The sequence below is a fragment of the Nelumbo nucifera genome, chromosome 3 (genome assembly GCF_055504915.1).
Source record: "Nelumbo nucifera cultivar China Antique chromosome 3, China Antique-T2T, whole genome shotgun sequence".
Lineage (NCBI taxonomy): Eukaryota > Viridiplantae > Streptophyta > Magnoliopsida > Proteales > Nelumbonaceae > Nelumbo > Nelumbo nucifera.
In genome coordinates, this window is record NC_142651.1 from 12,210,505 (window position 1) to 12,226,257 (window position 15,753).

At 39.5% G+C, this 15,753-nt stretch overlaps 1 protein-coding gene across 2 annotated transcripts in view; it reads right to left on the reverse strand.

Moving 5' to 3' along the window:
* LOC104596308 (phosphatidylinositol 4-kinase alpha 1-like) overlaps window positions 1-15,753 on the reverse strand; it is a 97,793-nt gene that overhangs the window by 34,703 nt on the left and 47,337 nt on the right. For both annotated transcript variants that reach the window (XM_010257385.3, XM_010257379.3), the window contains exon 14: window positions 9,507-9,721. In XM_010257385.3, coding sequence (XP_010255687.1) covers window positions 9,507-9,721 — 215 coding nt within the window. The remainder of the gene's footprint in view (window positions 1-9,506; window positions 9,722-15,753) is intronic.

Below are 15,753 nucleotides of genomic sequence, written 5' to 3' on the forward strand. Positions count from 1 at the left end.
AAAGAAGGTTACGGAGCAATTATAAGACTTTGTAAGAGAACTAACAGATAAAAGATTTCTATACGATTGTGGAACATGGAGTACAGAGTTCAGAGAAAGGTCACTGATAAGTTTAACTCCACCCAAACCCAATATTGGGGGTCTGGGATCCATCGGCAATGGTAATCTTACCTTTCCCTAAAAAAAGTCTATAAGTGGTAAAGTAGGAAGGCATACCAGTCATATGATCACTGGCTCCTATGTCAATTATCCAAGAGCTAGAGGGAGGGGCATGACACGCAATTGTAGTACCTGATTTTGCAAAGGCACTAGAAGAAGCATTTGAACCAATAGATGTAGACAACCCGCTCTTTTCAAGATGGAGTAAGATGCCTCTCAATTTTTCTATCACATTAGAGGTGTCATGAGTAGATGCCGAAGCAGGAGGCTTTCCCTCAAGCATGTGAGTCTGAGAACCATGACTTGTAGTAGTAACATAAGCATTTACTTTCTTTCTAGTTTTAAGCTTCTCAGGTTTCAAGTGGGGATTTAGTTTCCAACATCTATCCTTGGTATGCTTCAGCTTCTTACAGTATTCACAAAATATCTCTTCAGGTTTACCAAAACTCTACTTAGGCTTTGTGGACACAAGAGCAGTGTGCTCACCTACAAACACTTGCATCATAGCATTCCTCCTACTCTCTTCATTCTGCACAAGAGAATATGCTGTGGAGAGTGACAAAATATCAGCACTAAGGATGTGTTGCCTAGTGAAGTCATAATCAGCATTCAACCCAAAAAGAAAATTAAAAACTTGGTTTTTTTCAATGTACTTCCTATACTGTTCAGCATCAGCAGGATCCTTCCACTCCAAAGCCTCGAGATGATCAATTTGTTCCGAAATTGATTGTAAGGAGGAGAAATACATGGCCATTGATTTCTCCCCCTATCACATATTACATGCTTCTCTTCGCAACTGATAGATTCTAGCAATGTTTTTCGCTTGAGAATAAGTTGCAATTAGTCTATCCCAAATATCTTTAGTTGTTTAAAGGAACATATAGTTACGGGCAATGTATGGCTGCATAGAGCATACAAGCCATGACATAACCAACAGATTATCCTGCTCCCATTTGGTAATAGTTTGGATCTTCAGGCTTCAGCTTAGCTTCCTTACCGGTAATAAATCCAAGCTTACCTCTTCCACCGATTGTAAGCTTGGCTGATTGAGACCATTCAAGAAAATTTGTTCCATCAAGTTTTATAGTCATTGCTTCCCAGGAGAACATAGGTAGGTACACGGACGTCCTTGTGTGAGTCCATCGATCACAACCCCTCAAAAAAATATTTCTCACCAACACAACAGTATTCCACCACCAGCTAAACTCCCAAACACCTTTCCCACAAGGTTAGACATGAGTTACAACTAAAAAACAAGGAAAAATAGGTACTGGCGGCATGGGAAGAAAGAAATTTCCCAAAAAAAAATTTAAAGCTCCAAAAAATTCAAGATTACATCCTACAGTCCCAAGGGTTTACCACGACTCAAACACAAGAGGTTTCAGCAGCAACCAACCCACCATACGAGCATGCAAGCCCTAAACTCTAGATCTGGATTTTTCGCCAATTTTCATCCAAAACAGCTTTAAACCACCATGAAACTTATACCAAAATTCCCCTAAAATTAGAGTGAATCAGTGACCATCAAAAACCCATGAGGATGTCGTTGACTGTACGGACTACTGACGTCAATCGACGATGTGGTGATGTCAGCAGGTCTGTCTATGAGTCACGACCAGCAGCAGATAGTTTCCTTAATCGTGTGACGCTTTGATACCAAGTTGGAAGGCTTAGAGATGTTGAAAAGAAAAGAGAAGTCGAGAAGCTTGGTGTGTTACTGTTCACACCAAGAGACTTTTCACTTTGCTTCACAAGCAAAATTACAAATGTGCCCTTGAATAGGCACCCAAATACAAATATTCATAAAAGGACAGAAATGCCCTCAAATTCTTAACAAAACCGTACAATGGGAATGTACAAAACAGCTTTACAGTATAGTTCAACCTATAAGCAACCTATCCTTAAAAAAAATAAAAAAGTGTAATGTTACAAAGAATTTCTTTAAATTTTTGGGTAAACTACAGATAGGTACCCTGTACTTTGGGAATAGTGATAGAAAGGTACCCTGAACTTTCAAATGCAACACTTGAGTACCCCAAACTTCCAGAAATAGACATCCTGGTCCAATGCCATTAACCCATGTTACTATGTGCAGTAAAATTACCAAAATGGCCATATATATTTTGAACATTTGTCTAGCTTTATCTCAAGCAACAATAAGAAACAACTATATTTTTTTTATCAATAACGATGAATTGAATTAAGATAATGAAAATTACAAAGGGAGCTAAACAATCTTAACTCCTGAGTACAACCAGTGAACACCAAAAGTAAAGCAATTACAACACAACCCAAAAAATAGAGTTTCTGTTCACCCCTTGCCTAGCTAGACCATCTGCCAATGAGTTTGCACTTCTCTTTACCCATGTGCATTCAATTTCAATGTCCTTAGTCAGCCACTTAAATTTTCTCTTTTCATTGCTGTAATTCCAGAGCCTAGAGTTATCCTCTTTAGCCAGTTCACCACAACCTCAAAATCTCCTTCTATGATCAACTTATTAATATGCATGTCCTTGACCCTTTGTACCCCTTCAAGAGTTGCTAGTATCTCAGCCCTCAAGGAATCTCCCACCCCTATTGGTCCAGAAAACATAGCTAATAGATTCCCTTTTTCATCTCTTATTGCCCCCCTATTTCGGATGGCCCTGAATTACCCATACTGCTGCCATCAAAATTCAGTTCAGTAAAACCGTGAGGTGGAGGAATCCAGCAAGAGCTTGAGGCCTTAGTTGAAGCTAATTCTGCGATCTCCTTCCAGTTTCTTAGCAACTCATCAATTGAGAATTCTGCAAACAGGGCCAAAGTTTTCAACCAATGTATCACCCTAATATGGATGACCTCCAAAATTACTTCCAAGCTTCTCTCCTTTTTTGAAAAAATCCATGAATTCCTCTCCTCCCAAACAGTCCAACAAACTGCAGCCCTAATACATCTCCACATAAACATAGCCCTTTTTGTTGGCCAGTTCGACATGAAAGTGAGTAAGCTTTGCACATTCAAAGGGGGGGTCCACCTGCACCCAAACAAAGAAGTAAACCATTCCCAAATGAATTTAGTAAACTGACAGGAAATTAGTAAATGATATCCAGACTCACCATCAGCTTTACAGAGGGCACACCAGTGGAGAGACAAACAGCTATTGGGTCTTTTTCTTTGAAATAAATCTCCTGTATTAACTCTTTCCAGAAAGGCTTCCCAACAAAAACTCCCAACTTTTGAAGGTATAGGATGACACCACACCTCTTTAACAGGGAAGGACAATCCAACAGAAGAAGGTTGTATTAGAGCTTTAAAGAAAGAAGCACATGTGAGTAGAAGATCAAGACTGTAATCAGTCTTGAATCCTAATAGGTTTTAGGTTTACAATATAGAAGAAAAGTGAGAGAAAGAAGAGAGAATAGAAGAGGAACAGGAGAACACAAGTGGTTGAAAGGAGGAACAAATTCTAACTGATCTGCCGCCGCCACTTTCTTATTATTTATAGGTTATGTTTAGTACACAATGGAAAGGACACATCTGCCCTTACTACTTACATAATAAATAAAGTAAATAAAGCTGAAATAAATAACAACTGAATTAACAAACTGACACTACTACAACTTAAACAAATAACTACACATGCTGTCCTACGAACACAGTGGGGACCACAGCAGTGGGGCCCACATCAGTGTTCTCTACACTCCCCCTCAAGTTGGGAGTAGATATCTATCATTCCCAACTTGGATAGGTCTGTCTCTAACTTCTTCCTTGGTACAGCCTTGGTGAGGATATCCGCGAACTGCATATTAGATGTGATGTACGGAAGACACACTTCTTGTGATGTGACCCTTTCTCGCACAAAACGTCAATCAACTTCGATGTGTTTAGTTCTGTCATGCTGAACTGGGTTGTGGGCTATATTAATAGCTGCCTGATTATCACAATACAGCATTAAGGGCTTTTCATAGTCAATACCCAACTCTTCAAGTAGTGACCTCATCCATAAGATTTCAGCCACTCCATTAGCCATTGACCTGTATTCCGCTTCAGCACTGGAGCGGGAAACAACACTCTGCTTCTTACTCCTCCAAGAGACAAGGTTACCTCCCACAAGGGCACAATATCCAGAGGTAGACCTTCTGTCATCAACACTCCCAGCCCAATCGGCATCTGTATAGACTTCCACCCTCATGTGATTATTGTTCTTGAGTAGTATACCTCTACCCGGGCATCTCTTTAAGTATGCTAATATTCTCTCTGCCGCAAGAAAATGAGAAGTTCTAGGGGAGTGCATGTACTGGCTAACAACACTAACTGTATAGCTGATATCCGGCCGAGTGAGGCAGAGATATAGGAGCTTTCCAACCAACCGTTGGAACATAACTTTGTCTTCAAGAGGCTCCCCGTCCTCTGCACTAATCTTGTGATTTTGTTCGATGGGTGTATCAGTTGGCTTAACCCCCAACTTTTCAGTTTCTGCCAACAGATCTAGAACATATTTTCTCTGAGAGATAAAAATCCCCTGCTTGGATCTAGCAACCTCAATACCCAAAAAGTACCGTAGTGCACCAAGATCTTTCACCTCAAACTCTTGATGAAGGAGCTGTTTGAGGGACTCAATCTCATGATTGTCATTTCCTGTCACCACAATATCATCAACATATACTGCAAGTAGTGTCAGAGAGGACTCCACCCTCTTGATGAATAGTGTATGATCTGACTGAGCCTGTACATAACCAAACTTTCCAAGGGCTAATCTGAACCTATCAAACCAGGCTCTAGGTGACTGCTTCAAACCATACAATGCCTTGTTTAGTCGGCAAACCTTCTTACTTGTCTCAGTATCATAGAATCCAGGAGGCAACTGCATGTAAACCTCTTCCTGTAAATCTCCATTCAGAAAGGCATTTTTAACATCCATCTGAAACAAGGGCCAAGAATGATTTGCTACAAGGGATAACAAAACTCGGATGGTGGTCATCTTGGCTACTGGGGCAAAGGTCTCCAAGTAGTCTATACCATAAGTCTGAGTGAACCCTTTTGCAACCAGCCGGGCTTTGTACCTTTCAATAGAGCCATCAGCATTATGCTTCACAGTGAACACCCATTTGCATCCCACCGGTTTCTTTCCTTTTGGTGGGTCAACCAGTGCCAAAGAATTATTCTTCAACAGGGCATCCATTTCAACTTGCATTGCATCTTTCCATTTTGGAACTGATAAAGCTTCTTGCTCTGTTCTTGGAATAGGGACATCGGCAATGGAAGTAAGATAGGACCGGTAAGATGGAGACAGACGATCATAGGATAAGAACTGTGAGATGCTGTGAGTTGTAGAAGTGGTGCAATGTCGTTTCCCTTTGCGAATGACAATAGGGAGATCAAGGTCATCCACAAGAGAGCAAGTGGCAACAGTGAGGGGTATCTCAATAGGCTCTGGATTTGGAGCCGCAGAAGGAACTGGAGCTAACCGGGACTGCCGATGACTGGGATCAACCTGCCTGCATCGCCTGTGATAGACTCTCAACTCCGGTTCCCTCTGACCACCCTCACCACTACAACCTTCATCATCTAGTGGAATAGGTAAAAGAACAGCCCCACTCAAAACAGCCCCACCTCTACCAGCCCCACTTCCACTCTCACTGCTCTCCCCTTGAGGAAAGAAACTCAAAACGGCCCCACTTCCACTCTCACTGCTCTCCCCCTGAGGAGAAACCCTAGGATAATAGGGTGTCTCCTCAAAGAAGGTGACATCCATGGAGACAAACCGTTTCCCTGAAACCGGATCATAGCAGCAATAACCCTTTTGAGTTTGTGCATAACCAAGGAAAATGCATTTGGAGGCCTTAGGTTCAAACTTGGAATGATGAGGCCCGAGAAGCTGAACGAAACAGGTACAACCAAAGGTTTTAAGGGGAACAATGAACAACTCCTCGTCTGGGTATAGAAGGACACATCTGCCCTTACTACTTACATAATAAATAAAGTAAATAAAGCTGAAATAAATAACAACTGAATTAACAAACTGACACTACTATAACTGAAACAAATAACTACACATGCTGTCCTACAAACACAGTGGGGACCACTGCAGTGGGGCCCACATCAGTGTTCTCTACAATGTGAAAGAACCTAAGGGAGTGAGTGCCCAAATTCTATTGTTTGCCTTTGTTGGCTCTAGGAAGCCCCCTTCAAGAATGGATAACAATGATAAAATACAATCTAACCACCAGGTTTATCACAAACACTTTGAAAAAATGGTAGTTTTGGAATTTTAGAATATTTAACTGACAGAATACCAACGGTTGGACTGGGATGTCTATTTCTAAAAGTTTGGGGTACTCAAAAGTGTTGTAATTGAAAGTTCAGGGTACCTATCTGTCACTATCCCCAAGTATAGGTACCTATTTGTAATTTACCCTAAATTTTTTATGGACAAGAACCACGAACAGAGCTTCCCTTTAACTCACCCGATAATTGTCTCCATCTCTGTGAACCTGTTCTCAAAAATACGCACAGTTCTCCCCATTAAAATGCACCAGAAAACAGAAAATGGTATCATTTCCCATATATTTTTTTCTTTCCTGCTTAAACTCCCAAGCCACCACCCACAGAGAATAGCTCAACAAATTCTGGAAAGGAATCCCTCCAACTAGAAGTATCTAGGACTATGCCCAGACCCGAGAAGAACAATGTAATAATAGACACTATCAACAGCCATTCCCCTTACCATTAACGTTCCCCTTATCATTAACTTATCAACAGTCAAACATTTTTCCAAAACAGTTGCCCTTACCAAGTTTAAATCTTGCATTTTTAGTTGATTTACTGCTGTTAGAGGATCTTTGAATTAGTTATTACAGTTTATAAGTCATAAAATAGGGTTATTGTAGTGACCTTTGGACAGGGGTACACTTTTACTCTTGTTTTTATGCTATGGGAGTACTCTTTTACTTTTGTTTTGTTTTTGCCCTACTTTAGTACTCTACAAGACATCCAACCAGCACATAATGAGATTATATCTGAATATCTTCCACCCAGAAAACATGCAGCAGTTTGCCTTCATCTTCTTGATAACTGCTCTTATCTATGCATACTTCTCAACTTGGTACCAGAGCAACCATGGCATTACTCTTCCACTGATCACAGCTCACAAGTGAGTCTGTTGATACCTGTTAGGCCTATAATATCAGCAAGATGTTAGGCCAACCTCTTCAAAACATCATGTGAAATTTTTTGATATAACATATTTTTACAGAATTTTGATGGAGAAACAAAGTTATCTGAGATGAGTTTATATTTTTTTTTTTGGATTTTCTGGAGAAAAATCTCAGAAAAGCAGTGTGTCAGTTTGGCAAATAGTATGATAAGGGTCTTTTTTCTTTTTTACTTTTCTGATTTGGGCCATAGATTCCGGTTCATGGGATACTGGACCTGTAGAAGCAAACCTTATCATTTTTGGAGATTTGTTGAAGCTTCAGTGGTTGTTTCTTGCTTTTATATTTACCACCCTAGCCTGGAAGCATATTTTTTTTCTGTGTTATGGAAACAACAGATGTTAAAGAAAGCTGGGCTTTTTTTGTGATATCTAATGTTAGTCAATACCCTATAAGGATCTTTTGAAGCCACTGCATGACCGGTTGTTGTTTCCCTTTCATTCTCTTTATTGTGGTGTCCTCTCTTGACAGTTTGTGGTCTTGTGGCTGAGAGGAGGCGGTGAGAGTTGACAGAAAGTGAAGATGGCATCCAGTTCTGGTCGGAGATAAAAACAAATCACCTGGTCTAGCTCTCTGATTAGTGGGTGATAACCCAAATATTCAAATCACTACAGTGAAACTTGACGCTAATAAATATTGGAATGGCATAATGTGCTAAACTGTATATCAATGATTAAGAGAAGCTTGGCTACTTGAATGGGAAGGAAAAGCAGCAAATGGTGGAGGATCAGAACTATACCAAATAGGAAAAGGAGGACTTCATGGTATGGTCTTGGCCTATTACATCACTGCAGCCTCATCTAACTTAAAATACAATGTTTCATTCCTTGGCCAAAATAATCTAGGATAGGGGTGGCAGATACAATTTTAAAACCACAATATTGCTTGTTCATGTCAGTTAAGGTAAGAAATGAGCAACATGAGATGGAGAAACCTATAGCAGTTTACTTTTTTTCACTTAATCCTTCGTGGGAGAAACTAGATCATCTAAAAATGGTATAAAAGAATTGTTATGAGAATTCTAGGCAACATTGGAACTTGGTTGAGAAATTAAGAATGCTTCAGTTGATGATCCTGAGGAAATTAAATTTGATTATTGTCAAAATCATGAACCAGAAAGTTACAAACTCTATCCCATTTTCAACTTTAGTGGAGCTTCTTTCTTTTTTGCTATGCCTTATTCTACATAATCATGGTATTAGCTCACAAGATTGATAGGAAGATCCATTAAGCAGCTATATGACACCCTAATTATTCTGCCATACACCATTCAATAACAATTTGACTCTAGAAACATGCATGGTTGATTATAGAATTGGAAATACAAGACCTTGATATAAACCTGTATGTGGTTATAATTCATCACATATGCGTTCAGGTTATGTAAACAGATTAGAAAAGGAAACAAAAGTTCATGCCACTACCAGGGCATTTACATTTGGGCTATTATTTTTTCTGTCATGTGTATTTGCAAAGAAAGTAGATTTTACAAGGAAAGGAGAATTGTTGCCTCAAGTGTGTATTAATGCAAGCAGTTTTCTGATGGATTGTTGTCCAGCAATTTATGAGTTCAACTCTTTCAAAAGAAGAGATCTTGTATTTGGATGTCATACTCTTTCGGGTGTAACAGTTAGTGCATAAAGCATAGTCATTTTTGGGGCTTTTGTATATCTTTATTAATTCTAGACTTTTTTTAAATGGTAAAGTATTGCATTATATTAGACTTTTGTACGTCTTCATTAATTCTAATCAATAAAATATTTGAAGTACCAACCAGAAAGGAAAGAGAACAGCAATAACTTGGAAGTTCAAATAAAAAGGCAAAAGTGAATATCAACATATTAATTGTAAAACGGGACAATGGAATTAATTGATGATGAAAAGGAGATAATTCCAAGTAGGTCACAAGAAAACACCCTTGAAAGAAACAAAATTGTCTCAGATAAGAGACAGAACAAAATAGAAACACTATAAACATCATTGAAAACAATATCTATGACCAAAAATCTTATTCAGATGTTGAATCATCAATCAGCACCTTCAAATTATAATGGTCGATATTTATAAGCATATCAGTGTCAATCAATTATACAGAACAAACACAAGCAGTAAAAGCCAATATATAACTAAGAAGCAAACAGCAGATGTAATCACCGATAAATCCGGTCCTCCAGCAACTGAAGCCCCATCTTAAAATTCTGTAGATTACGCTGGGACTGGCATGAGCAGAACTTGAGCCCAAGAAGCATGGCAGTGAAAAAGGTGCCAGAAGCTGCAGGATGGCATGAAAAATGCCAAGGGAACTTCATAGTTCCTTGCAACATTCGGCCAAGAAGCAATAGCTGCTCAACACTTTGATGTCGAATTACCTAGAAAATCAGAAAAGGAGAATATGAAAAGAAAGGACCACCTAAGAACTTTATACAACACTTAAGAGTGATGTATTCAAAGAAATTAATTAATCTGTACAGGAATACAATTTATAAGCAACTTCCAAAATAAAGGGAAAAAATAATTTATTTAAACACTGAATTATAGGTACACATGCAGGTATTAGAGAGAAAAACCAACATTGATTAAATTTAAATGAAACAAATTAACATGCAACAATTCACGGCCCTAAGAACACTAATGTCCAACAGCTCATGTTCTTAATAAATGCTGAAAAGTTCATGATATAAAAATTTTAGAGCCATTAAGCATGGAAACCAAAGCTCCCTATTCATCATTGATGCATAAGAAAAAAGTGCAGGTAGAAAACACTAAACTAAAGCCAACAAACCTTTAAAGAAGTTCTTTTTCATGTTTTCTTGGTTTGAAGGGTATTTTTTATAGTAAACATTGAAATTTTACATAAAAAATAGGAAAGTGAAGGTGAAAAGAAGGGGAGGAATCAGAGGTAGGTGGGGGTGTGCAGAGGGAGATTTCAACACAATAAGATTTGCAAATGAGAGGAAATGAGGCTCAACAGGTGGCAGGGGTATAAGGGTTTTATGCAGTTTATGAGGACAAAGGATATGGTGGATATTTCTCTATCAGAGGCAAGGTTTCACATGGACTAATAATCAAGAGGTGCCCATATTGGAGAAATTGAATAAGTTTGTTGCCTAGGCCAAATGGATGGAGCGTATTCCAAATTTTGTGAATTTTATTGGATTCTGGGTGTATGCAACATCTGAAAACCCACCTTTTCACTTTGAACATTCATGGTTGGGGGAAGAAGGGTTGGTGGAGAGAATGCACCATTGGTGAGAAGAAGTACAAGTTTAAAGGACTGCAAGTTACATGTTCAGCAAGGAACTTTTTGCATTGAAATCTAGATTGAAAAAAAAAAAAATAGAATAGGGAGCATGGTTGTCAAGGCGATGCCTAGGTGACAAGACACCCTTTGAGGCTCATCTCGCTTAATCACCAAGCAGTTTTCTACTTTTTATTATAAAATACTTTTTATTCTTTACTTTTTGAGATTATAATTATATAATATACATCATAAAACTGCAAAATATCCATTTTGTGTGTTTATGACTAATTTCTTTTTACTATTTTCTTATTTGTTAGGCTTTAATCAACACAAACATTGCTAAATGCTGTATTGAACCCTCAAAGACTTCAAAACCTGAACCAATAAGTAAAGAACTTAAAATTGTCTAATCAACACATTTTTTTATTTTTCTTTTCCAATAAGTAAAGAAGACTTCAAAACCTGAACCAAACTACTACCTCTACTACAACAAAAGTAACGGTTCAGGCCCTATATTTTTTGAATTTTCTTTTCCTTCTTTTTATTCTCATGAACATGTTGATTTTCTATACTTTAACATGAACTTCATACTTTTCTAATGAAAATTATGAATAATTATTAAAGAAAGGGAACTACCCTAGGATCTATGTTTTTTACATAAAAAAATCCATCGCCTAGCCTCGCCTTGGTGCCTTGAAAATTATGGTAGGGAGATATTTGGGGGGTGGAAAGTTAAAAAAAAGAGAGTAACGCTTAGATGTAATTATAGAAGTTAAAAAGGCTGAAGAACAAGGTGTACTATCAAATGAGGACAGGCAGAAGGGAGATAAAGAAAGTTGGACTTTGACCATATGCTTACCAAATGAAGTTAGATGGAGGTAGAGATCAAGGTGTTTATGGATGAAATAGGGGGATACAAACACCTCTTTTTTTCATAAAATGGCTAGTGATAGAAGACAGAATTTAATTAAGAGAATTGAGGTAGATGGGAAATTAATTGAGAAGGAAAGTAGTATTCATCAGGCTATAGTAAGCTATCACACAAATTTTTATAAAAAGAGTGGCCCCGGAGAGCAAAGCTGGATGGCATACAGTTTGAGAGATTGTCAGATGAAGATGCAAAGGAGCTAGAAAAGCCTTCTTATGAAGCAGAAATTTTAGAGAAAATTAGTGAGATGGAAGGTGACAAAGCATCCTGGCCAGATAGCTTCACCATGAAGCTTTACAAGTGAGGCTAACATTTTATAAGGGAAGACCTGCTGAAGGGTTTCAGGAATCTCATCATAATGGGGCTCTAGAAAGAAGCTTCAACTCAACCTTCATATCTGTGATTCCCAAGAAAAAAGGTGCAATAGAATTGAATGATCTCAGACTTACAAGTTTAATTGGTAATGTCTACAAAATCATTAAGGGGCAGGCCTCTCTCGGAGCTAATTTAGACTAGGATAGTTCTTTACCCGTATCCATTTCACAGCAAAATCCTATTAGGGGGCTCGTCGTGGGTTCCTTTGTTGACTCCCATTGTCAAATTTCTGCTACTCCTTTGGCTACAGAACCTAAAGGTATGGGTGTCCATTATTTTTTGTTACTGATCAGTGTGTTAAGTCTGTTGCAGATATTCCAGCATCCAACCTAGAAGAGAGAGCTGAAGAAACTGAGGATGGTAATGGAATTCCCAACAATGCAGAAAAAGAGAAGGGTTAGAGCTTGGAAAGGGGCTGGGAGAGGAGGCAGATAGAATTTGGACAATGATTTGGGCAGAATTTGGGGGAGCTTAGAAAGAAGGAGGGCTACTTGGAAGAGGACCTATAGAGGGAGGGAGGGGGTGGCTAGTGAGGAGGGTGAGGTTGGGAAGGAAGTTGAGAAGGGAGTTGAAGCGACTTTCAAAGGGGAAGGGAGGAACCAGCAGTTTGGTTCTGGTAGTGAGAGGAGAGAAGTGAAAAAATACTGCCGGAATAATGAGATACAAAGGAGAAAAAAGAAAATAAATAAATAACTGAAGTGGAGAGATTAGTCTGACATTGAGGGTGATCTAAAATTTAGTGGAAGGGGAGAAAGGAAGAAAAAATCTAGGTAAGGAGATTGGCTTGAGGAGGATCTCTAGTTGAAGTGTTATTATGAAGATTATAAGTTGGAATGTGAGAGGATTGGGTAATGCAAGAAAGAGGAGGGTGATTCAGGATCTATTCAAAGAGGAAAAAGCCTGACATTGTGATGCTACAAGAGACAAAAGTGTCTGAATTAGACGTGTAGAGAACATTGATGTGGGCCCCACAGATGTGGTCCCGCTCTGTCCGTAGGGTAGAATGTATCTAGTCACAGCTGTGGTTATTTTGCTGTTCTGTTATTTCTAGTTTCAGTTTTATATTGGTTGTTATTTGTTAACAGTTATGATGTAAACACCAAGGGCAGATATGTCCTTTCATGTAACTAGCATAACCTATATATATTAACTTAAAGTGGCGGCGGCAGAATATTGACATTCTGTTCTTCTCCTCAAAATTTGTGTTCCATTGCACTTCCATCACTCTTTCTTCTACATCTTCTTCACTTTCTCTTCGAATCGAACCTGAAATCTCTTAGTGATCAAGACTGAATAACAGTCTTGAAAACCTACATGGTATCAGAGCCAAGTTAGGGTTTTTCAAGTGAGTCTAATACCAGCCGACCACATGAGAATCTCCTAGGACTGAAAGCTGAAAAGGAGGAGTTCGCAGACTGATTCTTGGAGATCGCCAGAGGTACTAGCAGCTGTTGGAAACTTGCTAGGGTTGCAGAGTGTTGGTGGTCAGGAAGGATCAGAGAAGACTAGGGTTCAGGTAACCCTAGAAGGCAGCGAACTATTTTTTCCTTGTAAGTCGTTACTTTTTAATAGAAGTTCTTTCAGAGAAGATAGGTTGGACCTATCTGGAGGGGAAGGCCGAACCATTCTAGCTCTTTCTCTCTTCGATTTCCTAGGGTTTTACATCAAACCCTGGACCGAACTGTGTTTCTCTCTACTCTAGGGTTTGAAAGTGATCTGCGGCAAGCCCTAGTGGTTGACTGAACCCTGTGATCTACCTAGAGCTACTCTTAAGTTGATTGGTAGGTCCGATCAGATTCTAGGGTTTCTTATTAACCCTACTGCAAGTTCATCTATACAGTTTGGACTGTGCGACTGAATTGCTTCCTTTCAGGACTGATTAAAACCCTACTGAAAGCTCATCTATATAGTTTGGACTGTGCGACTGAATTGCTTCCTTTCAGGACTGGTTAAAACCCTAACTTTCCCTAGCATATCAGTTTTGTTTTAAAGCTGTTCGCAGAGTTCTAAGGGGGTTAGAGATCTACGGACAGCTACTGCTGTGTTGGCTAGTTGGTTTCAGATCAGAATTACTTCGGTTTTGTGCACATACACTGAGAATACAGATCAGGCCTATACTGTTTTGATTGTGATTGGTGATTCAAGTACTGTTTTGAGACTTGACAGAAATGGAGTCTAAAATTCAAGCAGAAGGCAGTCTTGGGAACATCAGTTATGGTGGTATTTCTGAGATGGGTGGTCAGATTACGACCGTAAAGTTTGATGGATCAAACTATTTGGAATGGGCCCAATCAGCCATGATGGCTATTGGTGGAAGAGGTAAATTAGGGTACCACCTGGGAGATATGAAAGAACCTTCCAAGGGAGACCCGACATATACCAAGTGGATGCAAGAAAACTACTTGGTTATGACATGGCTGTGTAATTCTATGCAGCCTCATATTAGCCGGAATTATTTGTGGGCAAAGACAGCTAAGGAGATATGGGATGTTATGAAAGAAACTTACTCCCAACCCCTTAATGTTGCCAGAGCATATGAATTGAAATGTGAAGTGAACACCCTTAAACAATGAGAGAAACCGGTATCGGTCTACTTCTCTACCTTGAAGTCACTGTGGCATGAGATTGATCACTTAGAGACTCTTGAGTGGGAGAGTCCAAAGATGCTCAAACCCATAGAAAGCACATCGAGACAAACAGAGTGTTTGAGTTCTTGGCAGGACTGAACTCAGAATATGATATTGTGAGGCAGCAGATTTTAACTAGAGACAGTGTGACTCTCTCTCAGGCTTACTCATTTGTACACAGTGAAGAAAGCAGAAGGAAGGTTATGATGCAACCCATATCAGCCTTTGTAGCGACTACACCCAAATCAGGGGGTGATTCAGAGAAGGACAGGAGGAAGGAAGACAAGAAGGATGTAGTATGTGAACATTGTAAGAAACCCAAACATACAAAAGAGACATGTTGGAAACTGCATCCCCACTTGGTTCCTGCGAAGTTAAGAAACAAGAAGGGCACTGCTCATGTAGCCATGAACACTGATTCAGCATCCACATCTGGCACAAAAGGAACATCTTTGGAGACCTTAGCTGCAGTTCGGGCTGCCCTAATACAGCTAGAAAAGGAGGTTGGAAATTCAGCTCAGCCGCCACAGCCTCCATCAGCCCCTGTCACATCTACCTTCGCCCATTCAGGTACTCGAGCTTCAGTCTATCATGCCTCAGCTCCAGGTACTACCAAACCTTGTTAGGTAATAGACTCAGGTGCATCTGATCACATGACTAGCTTGCCTTCACTGTTTACTACTTACCATTTGTCTTCTGGTAGGGATAAGGTATCTATTGCTAATGGCTCCCTGGTTCCTATTTCTGGGAAGGGTGACATCAAGCTTTCAGATACTATCTCCCTATCATCTGTTTTGCATGTGCCTAAGCTTGATACTAACCTTCTTTCAGTCAGTAGTATTACCAAGCATATGAACTGCTCAGTAACCTTCTTCCCTGACCGATGTGTTTTTCAGGACTTGGAGACGCAGAAGGTGATTGGGACTGGCCGTGAGACGAATGGGATCTATCTGCTCGGGGAGCGGTTCCGTCAGGGAGAGTCAGTAGAGAAGTTGTCTTTTGTTTCTAAGAGTGTGAGTTCGGTTATGCTTTGGCATAACCGATTAGGTCATTTGTCTTTTCGATCTTTACAGAGTCTGTTTCCTACTTTATTTGAGTCTATTGAGTTGTCTCAGCTACAGTGTGAAAGTTGTGAGTTTGCTAAACATTGTAGAAAGCCTTATTTATTGAGTAATAAAAGGAGTGATAATTCTTTTGATATTGTGCATACTGACGTTTGGGGGCCTTATC